The sequence below is a fragment of the Cyprinodon tularosa genome, unplaced genomic scaffold (assembly GCF_016077235.1).
Source record: "Cyprinodon tularosa strain WSP-4 unplaced genomic scaffold, ASM1607723v1 ctg135, whole genome shotgun sequence".
Classification (NCBI taxonomy): domain Eukaryota; kingdom Metazoa; phylum Chordata; class Actinopteri; order Cyprinodontiformes; family Cyprinodontidae; genus Cyprinodon; species Cyprinodon tularosa.
In genome coordinates this window covers 1315138-1332854 of record NW_024038168.1, presented here as the reverse complement: position 1 = coordinate 1332854, position 17717 = coordinate 1315138, and the positions used below count along the sequence as shown (strand labels likewise).

Below are 17717 nucleotides of genomic sequence, written 5' to 3'. Positions count from 1 at the left end.
TCTGCCTGCTTTCTGCTTCACTCTAAAGTTGATTTTTCTCCTTTCTCTTCAACTGTTCCTCCTCTCTTATACAGTCTTCTTTCTATCAGTGTTCCTCTCTTGTTCCTCTCTCCTCTTCTGTCAATCTGACACTAATCTAAAACAGATACATCATTTAGTCCCATTACCTTCTAAAAATCTTAGAATGTAAAACATGAAAACTTACAATTTAATAGTTGAAATAGAATTTTGTTTCACACACCTATTGGAAGTCAGTTATTTTTAGGAGGGGTTATGTCAGTATAATCTCATTATAGATATTATTATCATCTCACCTGTTTAAATACTAAAAATTATCATCACCACAATATTTATAGCAACAAAACAAAAAAAAGTAATAAATGAAGATTAAACATCTTCATCATTTTCAGATCATGCAGATTTTGTCTCATTCAGTTTTCCTGTGACTGCCTTTTTTCATGAGGAACTTTCATTAATCCAAACTGAGTAGTAGAAAAGCAGACCTAAGCCTGTAAGTCTATGCTCATAAATCATAAACCATAAATCAGCAAAACAGCTTATACTAACTCTTCTACTCTTCAACCAACTGTCTGAAAATGTTAACTAATGGTTACTAATAGTTCCTTGTTGATCCCTGAAGAATCACTGTTCCAGATTAGCTCCTTACACGGAGTTTTCAGTCATTTTGTAACATCAAAGCTCTACACTGGCTTCCCATTGAATACTGCATAAACTTTTAAATTCTGATCCTTACCTTTAGAGCCTTGCATTGACAGGCTCCCTCTTATATAGGTGCAGGTCAGTATCGAGTATATCTGGGCTAACAAACATCTCAAACGACTCCCCATTCCTAAGGGGCGGACCTAATCTTCTGGTTCGATAAGCATGCTTTTTAAGCCAAAGCAAGACTTTGTTTGGGCTACTCTATAAAGCTTGAAACTCACCACTATTTCTGACATTTAAAATTGAAAAATGTTATTGGATGGGAAGTGAAACGTCTTCAAACTTGGAAAAAAAGACCAGTGGATTGTTTTAAACTTTTTTGGAACGACAATGACCCGGATGACTGAGGATCATCACCAGCACACTCTGTTCCTCATCTTTACGTTTATAGCAGTGCATCCAGCTACTGTGACAGCTGTTTATGCGTGCAACATGCACACACGCTTTTTGTACCCTAATAAGAGATTAAACACAACATTTACCCCTCATTTATAACTAGGGCTGGGTATTGGCAAAGAAGTCACGATTCGATTCAAGTCACGATTCACATGCCACGATGCGATTCTATCACGATGCATCACGATACTTGAAATAATGCGATGCATTGCGATATTTTCACTGAACACTGTAAGAAAAAGATACAGCCATTACCAGTGGCTGACTGGCTGAGTATGATCTGGATAGTGTCTTCAATTGATACATAACTGAAAGCAACTGAATTGATACATAGCTGTATTTATTGAAACGACTTTTGGAGGTGTTGCCATAAAAAAAAAAATACTGGACACAAATATTACTATTACTGGTGTGGACACACTGACAAAAAGATCTTAGGAGTCATCAAAGTTAAAATAACAAAATAAGGATAATCAGTGGAAATGAAAACATTCAAATGTATGACATTTCCCCTTTTGCAAATTATGTGCATCATATCAATTTTGTTTTTACCTTTTTTGTTTTTGAAGCCAAAATGCATCCAAGCATCTGACTTGAAATGCGATGGAGCCGCGGGGCGAATTTTCATAGTGTCCTCCATGTTTTATTTCATATGACTCGTCGCAGTATCCCACGGCCGGAAATGCTTGAGACATAAAGCAGCGGGCGTCACCACATCCGCAGCGACATCTGCTGGACTGGAAGTTGTATTCCACATGGTTTGGCTGATGTGCGCCAACCATTAATGTATTTTATTTGTTCAATTTTATTTTATTTTTTTTAAATAATTGCCTTCAAGAATCGATGCAGTAGATCACAAAAATTAGAATTGCATTGCATCGCCATGACGATTATTTTGCACACCCTTATTCATAACACTGTAAAATCGGGGACAGCTCTATCTAGAGACAGGTGATCTAAAACAGGGACTGTCCCTGGAAAATGGGGATGTCTGGTGACCTTAATTACGTAATATGGCAGCATTATCAGAATCCACAATTTTATCTCTGAAAGAGGATCACATGAGTGCAAAAGCTGATAACATGTAGACTTAAACTCTAGTGCTTCTCATAATTAATCTGGTTATCCAGGTTACTTTGTTCCTGCCCATCAATCCTCAATGTGAGCTGTGAATGTGTGCAGCTCCTCCAAAGTTGTTAAGGTGGACAGCTGTATCATAGAATTCATGTTGTTGGTTAATGGGGTTGAGTACAGCTCTGCGATGGTATTATACTGCATGCTAGTGTTTTGTATTGACTGATCTGTCTAATGTGTTCCTTGGTCTCCATGAGGCTGTTTGTTCACTAATGTTCTCACATAATCTTTTAAGGCCTTCATAGAGAAACTGGGTTTATTCTGCAATTAGATTATGCAGAGGGAGAATCCATTTCCAGATTGTTGGCAGTTTGTTGTTCCATATTTTATTTAGGAGCATCAAAGGTCGGTAAATACAGCTTACAAATCAGATTTTTCTCTCCAGTGGTGTGAGTACTTTTGTGGCATAGTGCATGTGTGTGTGAGAGAGACAAAGACAGGGAGTTGATCTCCTGCTGGTGTTTGGCCCGATCCCAAACGCTATCAGCATTAAGCTGAGATGCACCCGACGAACTGATGGTGGCTTGTACACAAGCTGCCTATTATTCACCACAGCTGAGAGTTTGTTTTAGCACTGGCAGCCCTCTGCGGCCCCATTAGACCTGGCCTTTTGTCCAGCGTGCATCATAAACACATCAAAACACTCAAATAAACCCTTCCACTTGGCCCCTTTAACACCTTAATCAATAGGAGGATAGAGTGAGTCTGCAGCAAAAGCTTTTACACATCTCATTTTTCAGCCGCCGCCGTAAATCCCCCGTTCCCCAGAGAGGACTCTCTGTCATCACGCTTGTGTGTGTGTGGGAGGTTAAATTGAATGATGTATAAATTGGAGGTTTCTCAAAGATGACCAGGGATAAAATGGTTTGTTTGTTTTCAAGCAATCACATTTCAGCGAATTAAAGAGAGACACCCTCACCCTGGAAGGCCTTTGCTCCTCCACACGTCGTAGAGCACTGTCGGGATGCTGCCGCTCGCTGTGGCCGAGCCTGCCTGCAGGAGGGGAGAGAACAAATAGAGGTGTGATGATGGATAAATTGTCTCGCTTGCTTCCTGCTCTTCGGAAACACTCTGTTTAGTCTTTCTTGGAGGAGCTTCCTTCAGCTGCCACCTCGCTTCTTTTTTTGGTCAGGAACAGCTGTGTCAGCGCAGGTGTCACCTCCAGCACCCTCCATTAGCCCTCCCCAAAAAGAGAAAGATTACACTAGTCCTCCTATTCTTCAGTGCGCCGATCAAACCACTGCTTTTACTTAGAGAAAACAGACTAGCTGGTTGGAGAGTAATCAGGGTAGCAGGTCATTAAAAAGGAAGTGTCAGATTTAGAATATATAATTATCAATGAATGCATTGACCATTAGGAACAGTGTTTGCACACAGACACTTTCTCAATTACTGCCAATAATGCTGGTGTACCTCAGGGCTCTACACTCAGTACTCTGCTTTTTAGATTGTATATTATGGATTTTCCCCAAATTTACCACATGATAGAAGAAAAAAAATACTGTTCGCCTTCCACTGGTTGTCTCTCTCCCTCCCAAACGATTTGCGCTGGCAACTCAGCAAATTTCCCCTAGCTCGCTTCAGTATGTCATCAAATAGGAGGAATTTTTATCTGCTTGCCGGTTCCTCTTTTATGTTCAACTCAACAGGACCTCGATTTCACCAATGAATAGCTAAATATGAATAGTGTCTGACACCTCAAGTCCACCAGGTCTTTCAGAGATGCTCCCAGTCTGGCGAGTACCACCACCTGATGCATGAGCTGCAGCTGGATGACGGTCGCTTTCGGTGCTACTTCCGTCTGTCCACGACCCCTCACACTGGGTGAGTTTTTAAGTGACAAATGCTCTCAGCTTCTCTCCTTCCCCCAACCAGATCCAATCCCTAATGCGATGTGATCAACGCAAATGTTCAGATTGTTGAATGTTCAGTGAGCGTCCACCGCATTGTACGCACTTTCTCTTTGCTCTATTCACGTCGTTTAAAGCATTCTTTCCATTGCCGACCATTTATTTGCGGCTGATCTAACCCTTACAGTTGGATGTCCTAAATCACTCACTCCATTTGTCTTTTGCTGCAAAAGAGCCAGATTGGTTGAGATCTTTTAACTGGTTATTTTACCAAAATTTGTATTTTAGTGTTGATTAAAAAAGTGTACTTTCAGAGTCAATAAAAAAGATGCAGGAATCACAGCACCTAAAAAAAAGAGATTATCCTTGTTATGATAATTTAAAACTAGCAACTATTAAACTTAACACCATGATTCTATCACACAGGAATTAGGGTCTCACTAGCAGATGAAAAACAAAAAGAACTACAAGTGTCAAGTGCTTCAAAAAATGAAAAAAAAAAGTCAAACATTTGACTTCTTACAATTTTAACAAAGTATTATCTAAACTATGATATTTCATTAGTGAATTGAATTGTCTTGCCCTTTCTTTTCTGCATTATTCTATTATTGGAAAACAACAACAACAACAACAAAAAACCCTGTTCAGATCCTGCTCTCAAAAAGTCACCTTTTTTTTTCTATATGTCAACTAATAGTAATATATTGAAAAATAATACATTATACAAACAATATCAAATCTGCAATCATAAAGAGACAAAATTACCTTTTTTTGTGTGTAACTTTTTAATCAACTTTTTAATTTTATAGATCATGTAATCTTTTTCCAATCAGGCATTGCAGATGGAAAATAACATCTTTTGCAAGGTAATAGATTGACCTCGTCTATTTTAAGCACATAAAGTAAAACATGTAAAAGAAGAGGCCATATTGTACACCTGTCATCAGGGATAAAAGGACTTTCTCTGCTGCAAGTTAATAAGAAAAACATCCCGATTTCCCCGTGTTCCTGTTGGAGACAGGTGGCTGAGAAATGACTCTCCCTGTCAAGTTTGCTTTTGCTTTACTGCTGTAGAACGAGGGAATAGAGGAACAGGATGTCCAAAACATACACAGAGGACGAACAGGCACAGCCTGAAACAAAATAATATCTGTATGCAAATATTTTAGAGTTTTTACTGGTAGCTTTGCTATTTGATTTTAGATTTAATTAAGATCCAATTTTTACATTCTCCAGTTTCCAAACTGTTGAGACTGGTAGCTGTATGTTCCCAGCATGCAGGGGCGAGCATGACAGCGATGACAGCGGTCTAGTCTGAGGACAGCAGCACAGTTGTGAAGGAGCAGAGCAGGAGGCCTGTACGTAGCAGGGCTGTGGTTAACCAGCCAGGCAGAATCCAGCTGTGTCCTGGATGTTCCCGTTATGCCAAACGTACAACACAAGTCTTTCTTTCTGCTCAGAGTGTCGAGGAAAGCGAGCTCCTGCACCCAAACTTCCTCTGGTTTGTCCGATCCAAAACCATCCACACTGGTTCTGTTCTGTTTGCCACTCTAACGTTTATTAAACTTAGCTGGAATCCAAGGTTACTGCAAGATATTCATAATGTGGGGAAAAAAAAGAAATATTTTGAATGTGATAGTTGTAAAATTAAACTTCAAATTTATTATTAAAAAAAGAGAAATTAGAACCATATATAAATTTAAATAAAATAAGATAAATAAAGATATGGCTGGTAGGAAATAAGCTCATACATTTTCAATTAATTATAACTGATTTAAAATATATTTAAAAAAAAATGTATTATCTAAATTAGTGCTGCCCAGTGTTGCAGTGTGTAGCATTGCTGCCTTGCAGTAAGAAGGTGTCGGGTTTGATTACCAGCTTGGGGTCTTTCTGCGTGGAGTTTGCATGTTCTCCCTGTGCATATGTGGGTTCTCTCCGGGTACTCCGGCTTCCTCACACAATCCAAAAACATGACTGTAAGGTTAATAGGTTTCTCTAAATTCTCTTTAGTTGTGAGTGTGTGCATGAATGATTTTTTGTCTCTGTGTTGCCCTGCGATGATCTGGCCGCCTGTCCAGGCTGTTCCCTGCCTCTCACTCATAGTCAGATGAAGATAGGCACCAGCACTCCTCGATACCCCGCTTGGGATAAGCATGACGAAAAATGGATGGATGGATTATCTAAATTAAAGTTACTTATCTCTTTGAATAAAAAAAAATCTACATTTGTCAGCACTGTTACAATGCATTGTTCCTGTAAACCATATCAGGGGTCAGAGATTGGTGTTGGACGAGGCCTGGGGGAAGGCTAGGTGAACGCATGGAGAACCATTTTAGTGAGACTCTCTTAAACAGGGGTCTTCAACGTTTGCAAGGCTAAGGACCCCCAAACTGATGGGGAGATGGAGCGGGGACCCCCTAATTATATATATTGTATGAAATCGTTTTAAATAACTGGTCCTATTGTCACTTTATGACTTTTGGAGTAATGTAACTAAAGTAATTTGGCCCTGGGATTATTAAAGTATTTCTGATTCTGATTCCTGGTTAATGGGACAGGTGTTGTGAATGAAACGGTGCCCAGCTTTAAAGAGCTCCTGTGTGTCACTGAATCTGTGCATTGATGACTGAAAGACATCTTCTGCCTCCATTTATCTGTTTACTACAATGTGTTGAATTCATGTTAATGTGTTTTTAAAGACATTTCACTTAGTGGTAAAAATTGCAGGGGGGAATATAAAAAAAAAGTCTAATCAACCAAAACTTTCGCGACCCCCAAGCAGTACCTCTGTGCAACCCTTGTTGAAGACCTCTGCTATAAACAGAGTTAATTGGCTAATCTGAATGTTAAACAAGGTCTAAAGGACTGTAGATATTGACTTTGAAGAAAGTTAACAAACTTCTGCTAAGTTGGTTTTGTTACCGATCCACTTTAATAAATTACAATTACCATATTTTCTGGACTATAAGCTGTTACTTTTTCCCTTTTTTTTATATTTTCAAATTGTTCCACAGTACGCGCCGCAGATTTTTTTATTGGGCAAAAAACAGTGATATGATTTTCTGTTACTACGATATACATTACAGTCAATGGTTACAGCAATTGGCTATAGAAGCGATGAGGTTCACCAGAAATGGAGCCTGTGGCTGCAGCCATAGGCTGTGCTCAGAGGTAAGCTAAGCTCCAACAGGGTAGGTTGTAACACCAAAATGAGTGACCATGATAAGGTGACCCAACGTCCTCTTTTTGGGCTGTACACAACAAAAGTTTTCCCCACGATGTCTCTGATTTTAGCGTCTGATGAATGACATATAGATCGTGTAATAGGCAGGAAGTTAATAAGCAACAGCTCATCATCAGAGTAGATGACTGAGCACAGTGGAAACTTGTCACCCGCTGTTGCTCCAACAGGGAGCCATCCTGCTGCATAATGAAATACGTTAATTGATCAGTTTAGTTTTGACTGAGGTTATTGTTAATGTGATAAAGGTTTGGTTCATGCTAGGAAGCATTACTCGCTGTGCATAGGTAAAAAAAAACTTACTTAATATGAGATGTGCAAAATAAACCGAAGTTTTGATGAGAAACAGAACAGCAAAATTCAAGAATAGAGCAAGGGGAGGGAGTAAAAGTGAGTGAGGAAGAGAAATCTTAAGGTGGGAATACACTGTAAGAGTTTGGACCCCTTTCAGGCCAATTCTACCGTTATTCCAGAATTTTTTCAAACGGGCCAAGTTTCAGCCTCATCGTGTTTCCTGCATCGTTTAGTATAAAGGGGGTAACAAGGGGCAATTAGCCTGTCACTACTGTTAGGATGAGGAGGTCAGGAGAAAATCCAACTTCTTTGAAATTCAGTGGGCTGTCATAAGATGTTCGTGAGCAAATCCTGCTGTTGAAGCAGAGCTACAGCATCTATGAGCCGATTTACCAGAACCTTGCGCACTGCGCTTGTGCAAACATGTTCTTCTTCTTCCAGATTGACGAGTCAGACAAGTGCTATCTCTCGGGCTGAGTCCGACGTGGGGTTTATGAACGTACAGTGTGAGCAGGTAGATCAGTGTGAGAACATTGTGAAAGCTTATTACACCAATTGAAAATATCGTACAGTATATGCTCAGGTTTTAAGATGACTTAATAAAGAAGTTAAACACCAAAATTAGGGGCGATAACAGAGAGGCTCTAAAAGAAGCAAGAATCTAAGGAGTTTATTAGATAGATAGCTATTATTCAAATCTGAAATATATCCAGACTTCATACACACCCTGTTCATTGTCAAAGCCATACTTCAGACATTTTCCTAATAATTGAAAGGTTAAAAAAAATAACATAAAAATTATATAACTGGTAACTCAACATCATTAAACAGGTCTAACATATGAAACTACTAATTTCTCCTGTTGATTACCCAAAAACTCTCAGACTTTATTTCTGAACTGAAAAAAAAAACATGTTCTGCATAGCAAATCTAAATCGTGGCCTTATAAAGTTATGACCGGACCTGTGTGCACAGCAGAGCCCTTTGCGGGTGGTTCGATTACAGCAGCCTCCTGTCAGATAGTGTTTACTGGAAGCTTTTGTACCTTGCAGTTTCACCTCCAGCCAAGAGTTTCTCGCCAGAGATCCAAGCCTGTCCGAGTGTTTTGTTAATTCCAGTATCTCATTAGTTAGGAAGGGGGCGGAAATGGAACGCCGACCCTTTTCCAAGGACAGTCTGTCTGTGTGTGTGTGTTGGGGGGGGAGTAACTGGGAACTCCTGCACACAAACACATAGGTCCCGGTGAAGGAAGCCAGACGTAAAGTTGGAGAGAGCTAGAAAAGAAAAAGGCAGTGAGGAAGAGGAGGAATATCACCGCACAAAGGATAGGAGAGGGAGCAGGAGAGTTAACTGGAGGGACAGCAGAATTTTGCTTCACCTCTGTATGACACGCGGCGCTGAGATGGAAACTCCCTCGGAGCAGAAACAAGTCCTAACTCTAACACTAACCATGCACACAAACATGTCTCCTCAACACTGTCCATATTCCCCCAGCAGGTGATGGATGTAAGCTGTCCCAGTGCTAGCTCGGCCTGCTCTGCCCTCGGTGCTGACACTGTAGAAATGCACTCGGGCTGCTGGCCCGCTCGGGGCTCTGCTTGCTGCCTGCAAGGCATCACCTGACAACAGTGTTTAAATGCAGCTGCCAGAGGAGGCTGTGCGCTGTGTCCGAGTACCCGTACCTTGGCCAGCATGATCCTGGTCTTCGCCACGTCGAGAGGAGTGGTAACAAACGCTGCCACCGTACCTACAGAAGACACGGGCATATTTAATGCAAAGAATACTCTTCATTAATAAATCTACTCACACACAGTAAGGCGAATGAAGCTGGAACTGCTTTGCCCGTTAGTTTTTAACATTCATGGAACTGATAAAATTCTGCATTCAAGTCCTTCCCTCTGTTATTCAAACACAAACCCCAGACAGACACCATTCGATTCTCACCCCCGTCTCCCCAAACTCATCCAACCCTGTCCCTCCTCAGATTTACTCAACATTCATTCAAAATTCTCAATGTAACATATTTGATAATATTTCTGGAAAACAGTCAAGTAAAGCATTAGGCAAAAAAATCTTTCACATGGAGCGCTCTATTAAATGATCTAAATTTGCCTGAAAAAAAAGAAAAAAGCACAATGGCGTTGAAGGCTGGAAACAAATCAGTTGATGTCATTTTTTGCTACGTCTGCCATAAGTCAGAGAACGATACAAGCACAGATCTAGTGGATGATTAAAATTGCCTCGGTGAGTATTTAATAAGGCAGGGAGATTATATGTTAATGAAAGATAGTTTATAGGGGACAGGATCTAAAGGTGAAGTGGTGAACAGAGGTTACCATGGTTGGGAAACTTAGGATCCCATTTTTATGTCTGTACATTTTGCAGTTATGTTTGTTTCTATGAACCATAAAACACGACTGTCTATAATCAAGGGTGAGACTTGGCTTTTCTGATGCATGGTTCTCAATGATAGTGTCAGTCTTAGATGAAGTGAATTAATTGTCAAGGTGAGCTGTTGACTAATGGTGGTAGAAGGAAGCCAGAGATGGATAGACAGATTAAGGCAAGTTTGAATCAAAACTGAAGTCTGACCTCCAACCTGGTGTCATGAGATGTGGCTTAGGACTAAGGAAGCCGGAAGCTGAGGGTCCTGTCACACCTTGCCGATTTAGCCAGCTTATGCCTGACAACCCAGAATCTTCTAAAACACTGGCATACGCTGAACTTTCTATCTGTTTTTTAAATTTTGTGCGTATACATAGCATATTCATAACAAGTCCCGAACTTATGTCCAACAACATCCTAACCTATGCATAACACACAGCAGCTTGTGCATGAAATGATGCACAAGCCAGTGTCCTGAGGGGGGCAGCGATGCACCCGGAGGCATCCGGCCTGCATAAAAAGCTTTCTTTGATTGAGGTATTAACCGAGCTGCTGTTTACCGCCCGCAAAAAAGAAAAGAATAAATAAAAAGAAACAAAGAAAGAAGGTTTGCAGTCGCAGCAGATTTAGCGTCATGTCTGCTAGGAAGTTTGTTGGCCGTGCGTGTAAACCCAGGGAGGATCCAAGTTTAAGTAACTTAAACTTAACGTATGTCAACGATCAGATAACTTACCTGTGACTTATCCGTTACATATGAGCATAGGCTGGCATACGTCGAGAAATTTTGAGCATTCTCGTTGTATGTCGACGTGTGCCAGCTTGCTTCAGCGTACTCATATCTTATACAAAACGTACCCATCACTTTTCCAACATAAGTTGGCGTTTTTGTCAGATTTTCCATACGTCGGGAATACACTGGTCTAAACCGGATGTGACAGTGGCATGAGCTCCTACTTCTCAGCAGGGATCCCACTGGAGGCAAACAGGCAATTTTCCGTGTGAAGGAGACATATATGTGACACGGGTGGACAGATGGATTGGTAATGTACAGACGTACAGCATTAAGGTGACATAGTGATGTGCACACAAATATGATCCTGGATGTATTACCCCCCACCCCCAGCCTCTGTCTTCCATGCTACCCTAAACTTTGAAATCTCATTACTGCTTATCGCACATTCTAAAGAATTTAGCTGCCAGAAGATTGAATGTTTCAAAATCTCCTAGAACAGACCAAAGCCTCATTGTATTGCTCTACTTTGTCACACAGTGAATTCTGATGCTATTTCCTGAGGTTAGTGTCCAGGTGGAGGGGAATGGGTGCAGAGCCACATCCCAGCTCCTCTGGGTGCTGTGTCCTCTCCTCACCACCTTTTCCTCTCCTTGTTCTCCATCCAGGTGTTGTCCCCTGAGCAGCTAACCTCAATCTTCCTGTCCTGTCTGGCCCAGTCCAGCAGCTGAAGAGTTATGGACTGAAAGATATAAACGTCTGACAACAGCTCGGTGGAAGGCCCCTGCTCATGAAATATGTATTTAAATTGTGGTTTTACGTTTTCATCGTGGTGAAAAAGTGATGACTGGGAGCAATGACGGATGATGTGACACATTTTTTCAGCGAAAGCTCAAATCCTGGAGGCGTTTCTTTGGCTCTATTGGGATCTCTGAGGTCATATTAATACAATTATTTATTTGCACTTTACTCAACCCTGAAACTTTGCACCTTGGACGTAAGCTGTGTTGTTGAGTAAAGTGCTCTTCACTTAATGCTTAACAAAACAAAGAATTAACCAGTGATCATTAAATTAGCAACATTCATTTTTTGTTATGATCTTGTTGGCTGAGATCTGAAACCTCCTTAGAACCAGTCATGTCACTGGATGGCTGCCATATCATCCTCTTTATGTGAGGTTTTCCTTCGTCTTGTGTCCCTTTACATGGTTACACTGTCACCCTAACTAATAAGCCATCACATTACATTTATATCAATATCAAAGCAGCTCCCTCTAATTACTCAACATAAAAAAGCAAAATGTCTTCATTGAAGTTAGGAATATAATAAAATGTTGAAATTTTGAGCAAATGGCAAGACTTTCTAAACTAGCAAAAAATGATCATTATCGTCATGGTTACTGATGCTAGAAACACCTGGATTAAATAGTTCATCCAGTAGAGAAAGACAGGAAACAAAGAAGCTGCATCAGTTCAGGAAGTAGTTGAGTTCTGCATAGAGCCATAGAAGCGTACTGGTGACCTTCACAAATAAAGGTGGGATGGTGCAATGGATGGAAAGACCAACTGAGCCTCACCCTACGTATCACACACCAAGCTTAGGTCTGACATGCTGAAGGAAAAGCAAAAATCAAAAAGGTTTGTAGGTGCTCCTTAAGGTGGACTCTCCTCTGCCTTAAAGGGAGTCCATTGGGGTGTTACGGCTATTAGATTTGGATCTTACTGAGAGGCGCACATACAGATTAAATTAGAGGGACTGTACATCTTCATCTTGTCTGGAAACCTCCGACGTGAGCTGGAGAATAACTGGTTTTCCTCCTCGACATCAGATAAACAGACAACAGAAAAAGCAATTATGTTAATTAGATTAGTCAATATCTGCTAAGTATTAATATCCTTGAACATTGTTTCATGTCTTTAAAATATTTCTAAAAAGCTTGTTTCCATTTAAAAAAGAAGCTTTTTCCATCAGTCTATGATCTCTGGATTTTGAACTTTCCGCGTACTTTTCTCTGCACTCTTTATCTGTTGCGTTTCTTTTGAGTAGGAAGGCTTGATGTATTAATTTGCACACTCTACTCATGGCTTATTGAGCCTAATTTTAGCCAATCCTCTCTTACTGCTTTTCTGGTCCTATTTTCTCTTCCTCTCTCCACCTTTAACCACTTCAGGCTCCGGTGATCTGAAGGTCGAGCAGCTGCAGGGGCGCAGACCCAAAACTCATCCCTGCTCTCTTTTCCCTCTGGTTGTGTGCGTTTCCCCCTGGTACTCATAAAGTCTGCCGTAGTGCAATGTCCACTGCTTGAGAACTGTGACAATGTGACCCGTTTGTTGAGAAAACAATGCAGGGTCCCTGGAAGAACAGTTTTAAAACCATATTTAGCAAAAACAAGGATAAAGTTTGATTCGGTTCCCTCCTCAGTCTTTGTATTTTCACAGAGCATATAAGCAGTGGGCACAATCTTTCTCTGCTGGATTTTTTCATTTTTTTTTATTTTATTAGACTGTCCACCATCTATCTATCTGTTCTTTCCCCCAAATCCCCCCCGCTTCATTCCCAAAGCTACATATAATCCTCTGCACCTGCAAAAGCTCCACACACTGCCGACTGCCAAGAGTGAAGCGTGTGACCTTGTCTCCGTGACCACAGTGTCTGGAAGAAAAAGAGAAAGGTTACAGATAAAAAAAAAAAAAAAATAAAATGATTAAAGGGTGAGAAAAGTGTAAAGATGGACAAACTTTAAAAAAGAGAAAGAAAGAGGACTACTACTAAGCCACACCAGATAATTTCTAACTCATTCTCTTATAGATATCAATATCTGCCATGCTTAATTATTTTTTCTAATTTCTCAGAGCATTTAATGATCAACCTCTGAATGTATATAGGGAGTGGATTTGCTCACCCAACCTGCTGCAAATATATTGCAACACCTTTTTAAGTATTTCCACCTTTTCAGCGATAATACTAATTTTAAGAAAACCAGGAAGAAGTTATCTGATCTAACTCCAGAGTTTGCTTAGAAGCTGGCCTAATCCCAACTCCTTTACTTTGATGGATTTGTGACTGTTCAAATTAATTCAAGGTGCGCTTCAGCACAGTAACATGAAATTATTCATCAAATTCATATTCAGTTCTTAAAATAAAATCAATATATTTAATTAAAGCCCATATAATTCTTTCTATGCTAATTATATGTTTTTTTTTTTCCAGTGTTAATTACTTAATGATATCTCAAAGTATTTAGTAATTGTATTGTGGTACCTGTTATCCTCCATTGTTTGAAACTGGAACCACTGTTTCTGCATTGATCCCTCTAGTTTCTCCCAGAGCATAGCTTTTTTTCAGTAATGACATTTTCCATGTATCTATCCGCTGGTTTTTGCCTTTTTTGTTTATGATTAACATCCAAAGTTACAGCAGTTGTAGTTGCAAAGGTATAAAAGTTTATTTCCATCATTTATCAGAAGTCTTTATTAAGATGGAGCAGTAAAAAAACAAGCTCCAGGTGACTTATGTGACTTAATAAGGAAGGATTTAACTGGTGCAAACAAAGCCAGGTTTGAATTAATCAACTTTAATAAGTAGCTGTTTATTTGGTTAGTTTATCTTTCACCACTGGTGTGATGGATATAAATCTCATAGTATAAAGAAAAAAATATATAAATTGCATCTATTTTTTCAAGATGATTACATTTAAACTAAGAAAGAAACTAAGTATTTTTTTCACTTCACACAAGCCTTGTAATATAAGAACTTTACAGTAATTAAATATTTCCGTCTACATATCAGACTGAAATTGTTCAGCCTGAAAGGAACAATGAAGGAGACGCACTGGTTCAGCTCTCCATATTACTAAAATCTCTTGTATTCTTTGTATGCCTGGACTAAGAAGTAGGGTTGAAAGGAGAAATTATAGTGTTTCTAATAAAACATCCAGGCCTGACTGAGATGATTTTGTGCGCAGAAGTGCGCAGAAAAAAGCAGCTGTGATTGGTCCTTGGTATGCCTTTCCGACTGTCTGTGTGGTCGTCCTTCTCCATTTGGTGCCGGGGAGTGCCATTTTTAAAAACCGAGGAACAACTACAATGGACAGCTACGACGAACTGTTCAACGGTGTTTTTGCCAACTCAATTAACAGACCCTGTTCCTCTTCGATGTCTAGCAACTCTAGATCCATCTCCATGACCGTGATATCTTGCAGATGCGCCATTGTTGTTTTGGAAAATAAACACTCCCGCCTGCGCCGCCGAAGTTCTCGTGACCATCCACTGAAGGCTCCCCCTTGCACTTTGGCGGAAAACTGCTGTGCGTCTCTAGAAATTCCAGACCGATGGTGCAGAAGCATACCAGGAAAAGTGGTTCTTGACCAGACCAAAGCGACATTTGATGTGTGTGGGTGCAGAAGTATAATTTGCCCTTTAGGTTACAGAAACTTTAAACACATGCAGAAAGTTTCTATCAGCATGTCAATATCTGACATTTTAGATGCAGGCAGATTAAATACGATATTAGTTTTATGGCTATATCGGACTGATACCCAATATCAATATCGGATCGGGACATCCCTGCCTTTAAGAAAAGATTTTATTTAAGGTTGTGGTATTTTCACAGTGATGTGTTATTTTGAATTAAAAATAATGTTTTTTATAACAAATATCAAGAATATAGTTTGCATGGTAAAAAAAAAAAAAAGAACAGTTGTATTTTCTTTGATGCACTTTCATATAACCTCCCCATCTGCAACTGACCACTGAGTGAAACCAACTGATGTTTTTCCCTCTAGTTTGAACTCTGGATCAGATGCTGACTTTCTAACTCTTTTCCTCCCCCATCAGCTCAGAGTGACCGTGCAAAGTTGCTGTCTGGATAAAATGCGAATGAACAGCTGGGCTGCCTGAGGGCTCTGCAAGGTATGAGTACTTCTAAGAAAGAGCAACAGCATGGAGCGATTACTAATATTTTCTTTCCCCCCCAACCTCCCAAAACTGTTCTCCACCCTTGATGGTTTAATCCATTGCATGTTCTCTCTCTCTCTCCTTCGATCCGCCACACAAATTTGGAGATCACCAAAACCATATGCGTGTCCATGCAAACATTAACAAGTAAACAGAGAAATGGATGGCAAAAGGAAGATGGCATTGTGAAACTCAGGACGGGTCATGTGTGTTCCATTAGAGGTCAGATTAAAGGGAGATTTTTGATTTCAACATCAAAGGCCTCACGCTGAGGGTTTCCTCTACATGTCCCCCATTTTTTGAGCCTCTCTCTCCCTCGTTGTCCTTTTCATGAATGGATAATAAGGGGTAAATCTGGGATAACAAACTTTTTGACCTGCAGTGTTGGGTTCCACTTTGCACCTGGATGACTTCCCACAGGAAGGAGTCAGTTGGCCCATATACAATCGCTAATATCTCTGTACTGTTGTGCACATTTGCATAAAGCCTGACTGTGTTTGTGAAGGTATTCAGCAAGCTCAAATTCCCTTTGGAGTTAAGATTCCCAGGATTTTTTGTGGCCCTGTGTTTGTGTTTAGTGATAAATTAGAAGCAATCCACCCTCCTGTTTGAGGTCAGAAGATTAATGGAAAAAACTTAAACCTTGTTTGAAAATCAGAAGGTGAAATCCACTTGTGAAATATATGAGATTATAACACTGTCGTATCGAAGTGTTAATAGCACTTGAAGCTTTCCACATTTTGTCGTGTAACAAACCAAAGGTTTCAATAAATTTCACTGACTTGTGATGCATAACACAGTGCATACCTGTTGGTGTTGGAAGTGTCTCTGTAAGGCGATGATGTGGTGTGAATTGGTCCTATAACGATAAACCCATAAGTCATTTTTTTGTAATAATAAAGAGTGCACCGAATCCTGATGTTATTTTAGGGCACTTTTGGGCTTAAATAAAAAGTTTGTACTGTAGTTTCAGGTGAAAACCTTAAAATATTTCCCCGTTTTCCTTCATGGTAAGCACTGATTGCTGTGTGCGCCTGTTTTCCTTCGAGGTGAGCACCAAGTGACTGCTGTGTTTAATTGTTTTCCTTTAAGGTAGGAACTGAGCGACTGCAGTGAGCAGTCATGCTTGCAGAAGAGAGAGTTCAACTGTAGTGCACGTAAAGCAGTTTTTGCCATATTTGTCAGGACTTGTATTGGTAATGTAGGCATATGTCTCTCCTGTAACTTGAAGTCTACATTGGTGCCTTCACCTTCTCCTAAAGTTATTAGAGAGGGTTTTTTTTTTAATGAAAATTTTTAATCAACGCTGCTTGACCAAAAATAACTGTTCATATCTTGTCCGCTACACCCTTGTCATCTTTCTTTTTAACTTCTTTGCTAATTAAACCAACTCCCATTTCATTTGTTCTTTTCTACACATTGGGAAGTGATATTAATATCTCCCCTTAAAATGAAAAGGAAAAGATTGACCCAGTGAGGCGGCAGTCATGCACTGGCACAGCATTGATACTGCTTTTCATAGGATAGAAGACCATTTTGCAGTTTTTAATTAAAAGTAAGCATACCTTTGACAACTAACAGCTCTGCACTAAAATTCACTGGTACAATTCCTGGGAAAAGGAGCTCAGAAGTCAGTTAAAGGGCCAATATGCTCATTAAAAAAATACATCAGGCCAGCTGATGTTTTTTTCTGATGGTCGCTTTCTTTCCATTAATTTGTAATTCCTGATTCATTAGTGCTTTTAGCAACCTTGCCTTGAGATCATGTGAAGCACATACATTATTGCTCTCTCTATTAGCTATCTGTTCACAAGGTTTTGCTAAATTTTTAAAATAAATTATTCTTTTTTTATTATTGTCGTGTTTTACCTTCCGGTGGCATGGAGGTGCGTGGATGTTCTGATGAAGCACACGACAAGGAATCTTCTTTAACCGAACAGGTTGAGTTACAGACACAGCCGATGGTTGATACACTGCGTTGTTTTGGCCTCTCGCTCTGGCACAGA

General features: G+C 40.0%; 1 protein-coding gene across 1 annotated transcript in view; it reads right to left on the bottom strand.

Annotated features, from left to right (window-relative positions):
• slc25a26 (solute carrier family 25 member 26) overlaps positions 1 to 17717 on the bottom strand; it is a 97817-nt gene that overhangs the window by 9428 nt on the left and 70672 nt on the right. The window contains exons 7-9 of the mRNA XM_038277889.1: positions 13339 to 13408; positions 9324 to 9388; positions 3173 to 3246 (exon numbers count right to left, since the gene is read on the bottom strand). Coding sequence (XP_038133817.1) covers positions 3173 to 3246; positions 9324 to 9388; positions 13339 to 13408 — 209 coding nt within the window. The remainder of the gene's footprint in view (positions 1 to 3172; positions 3247 to 9323; positions 9389 to 13338; positions 13409 to 17717) is intronic.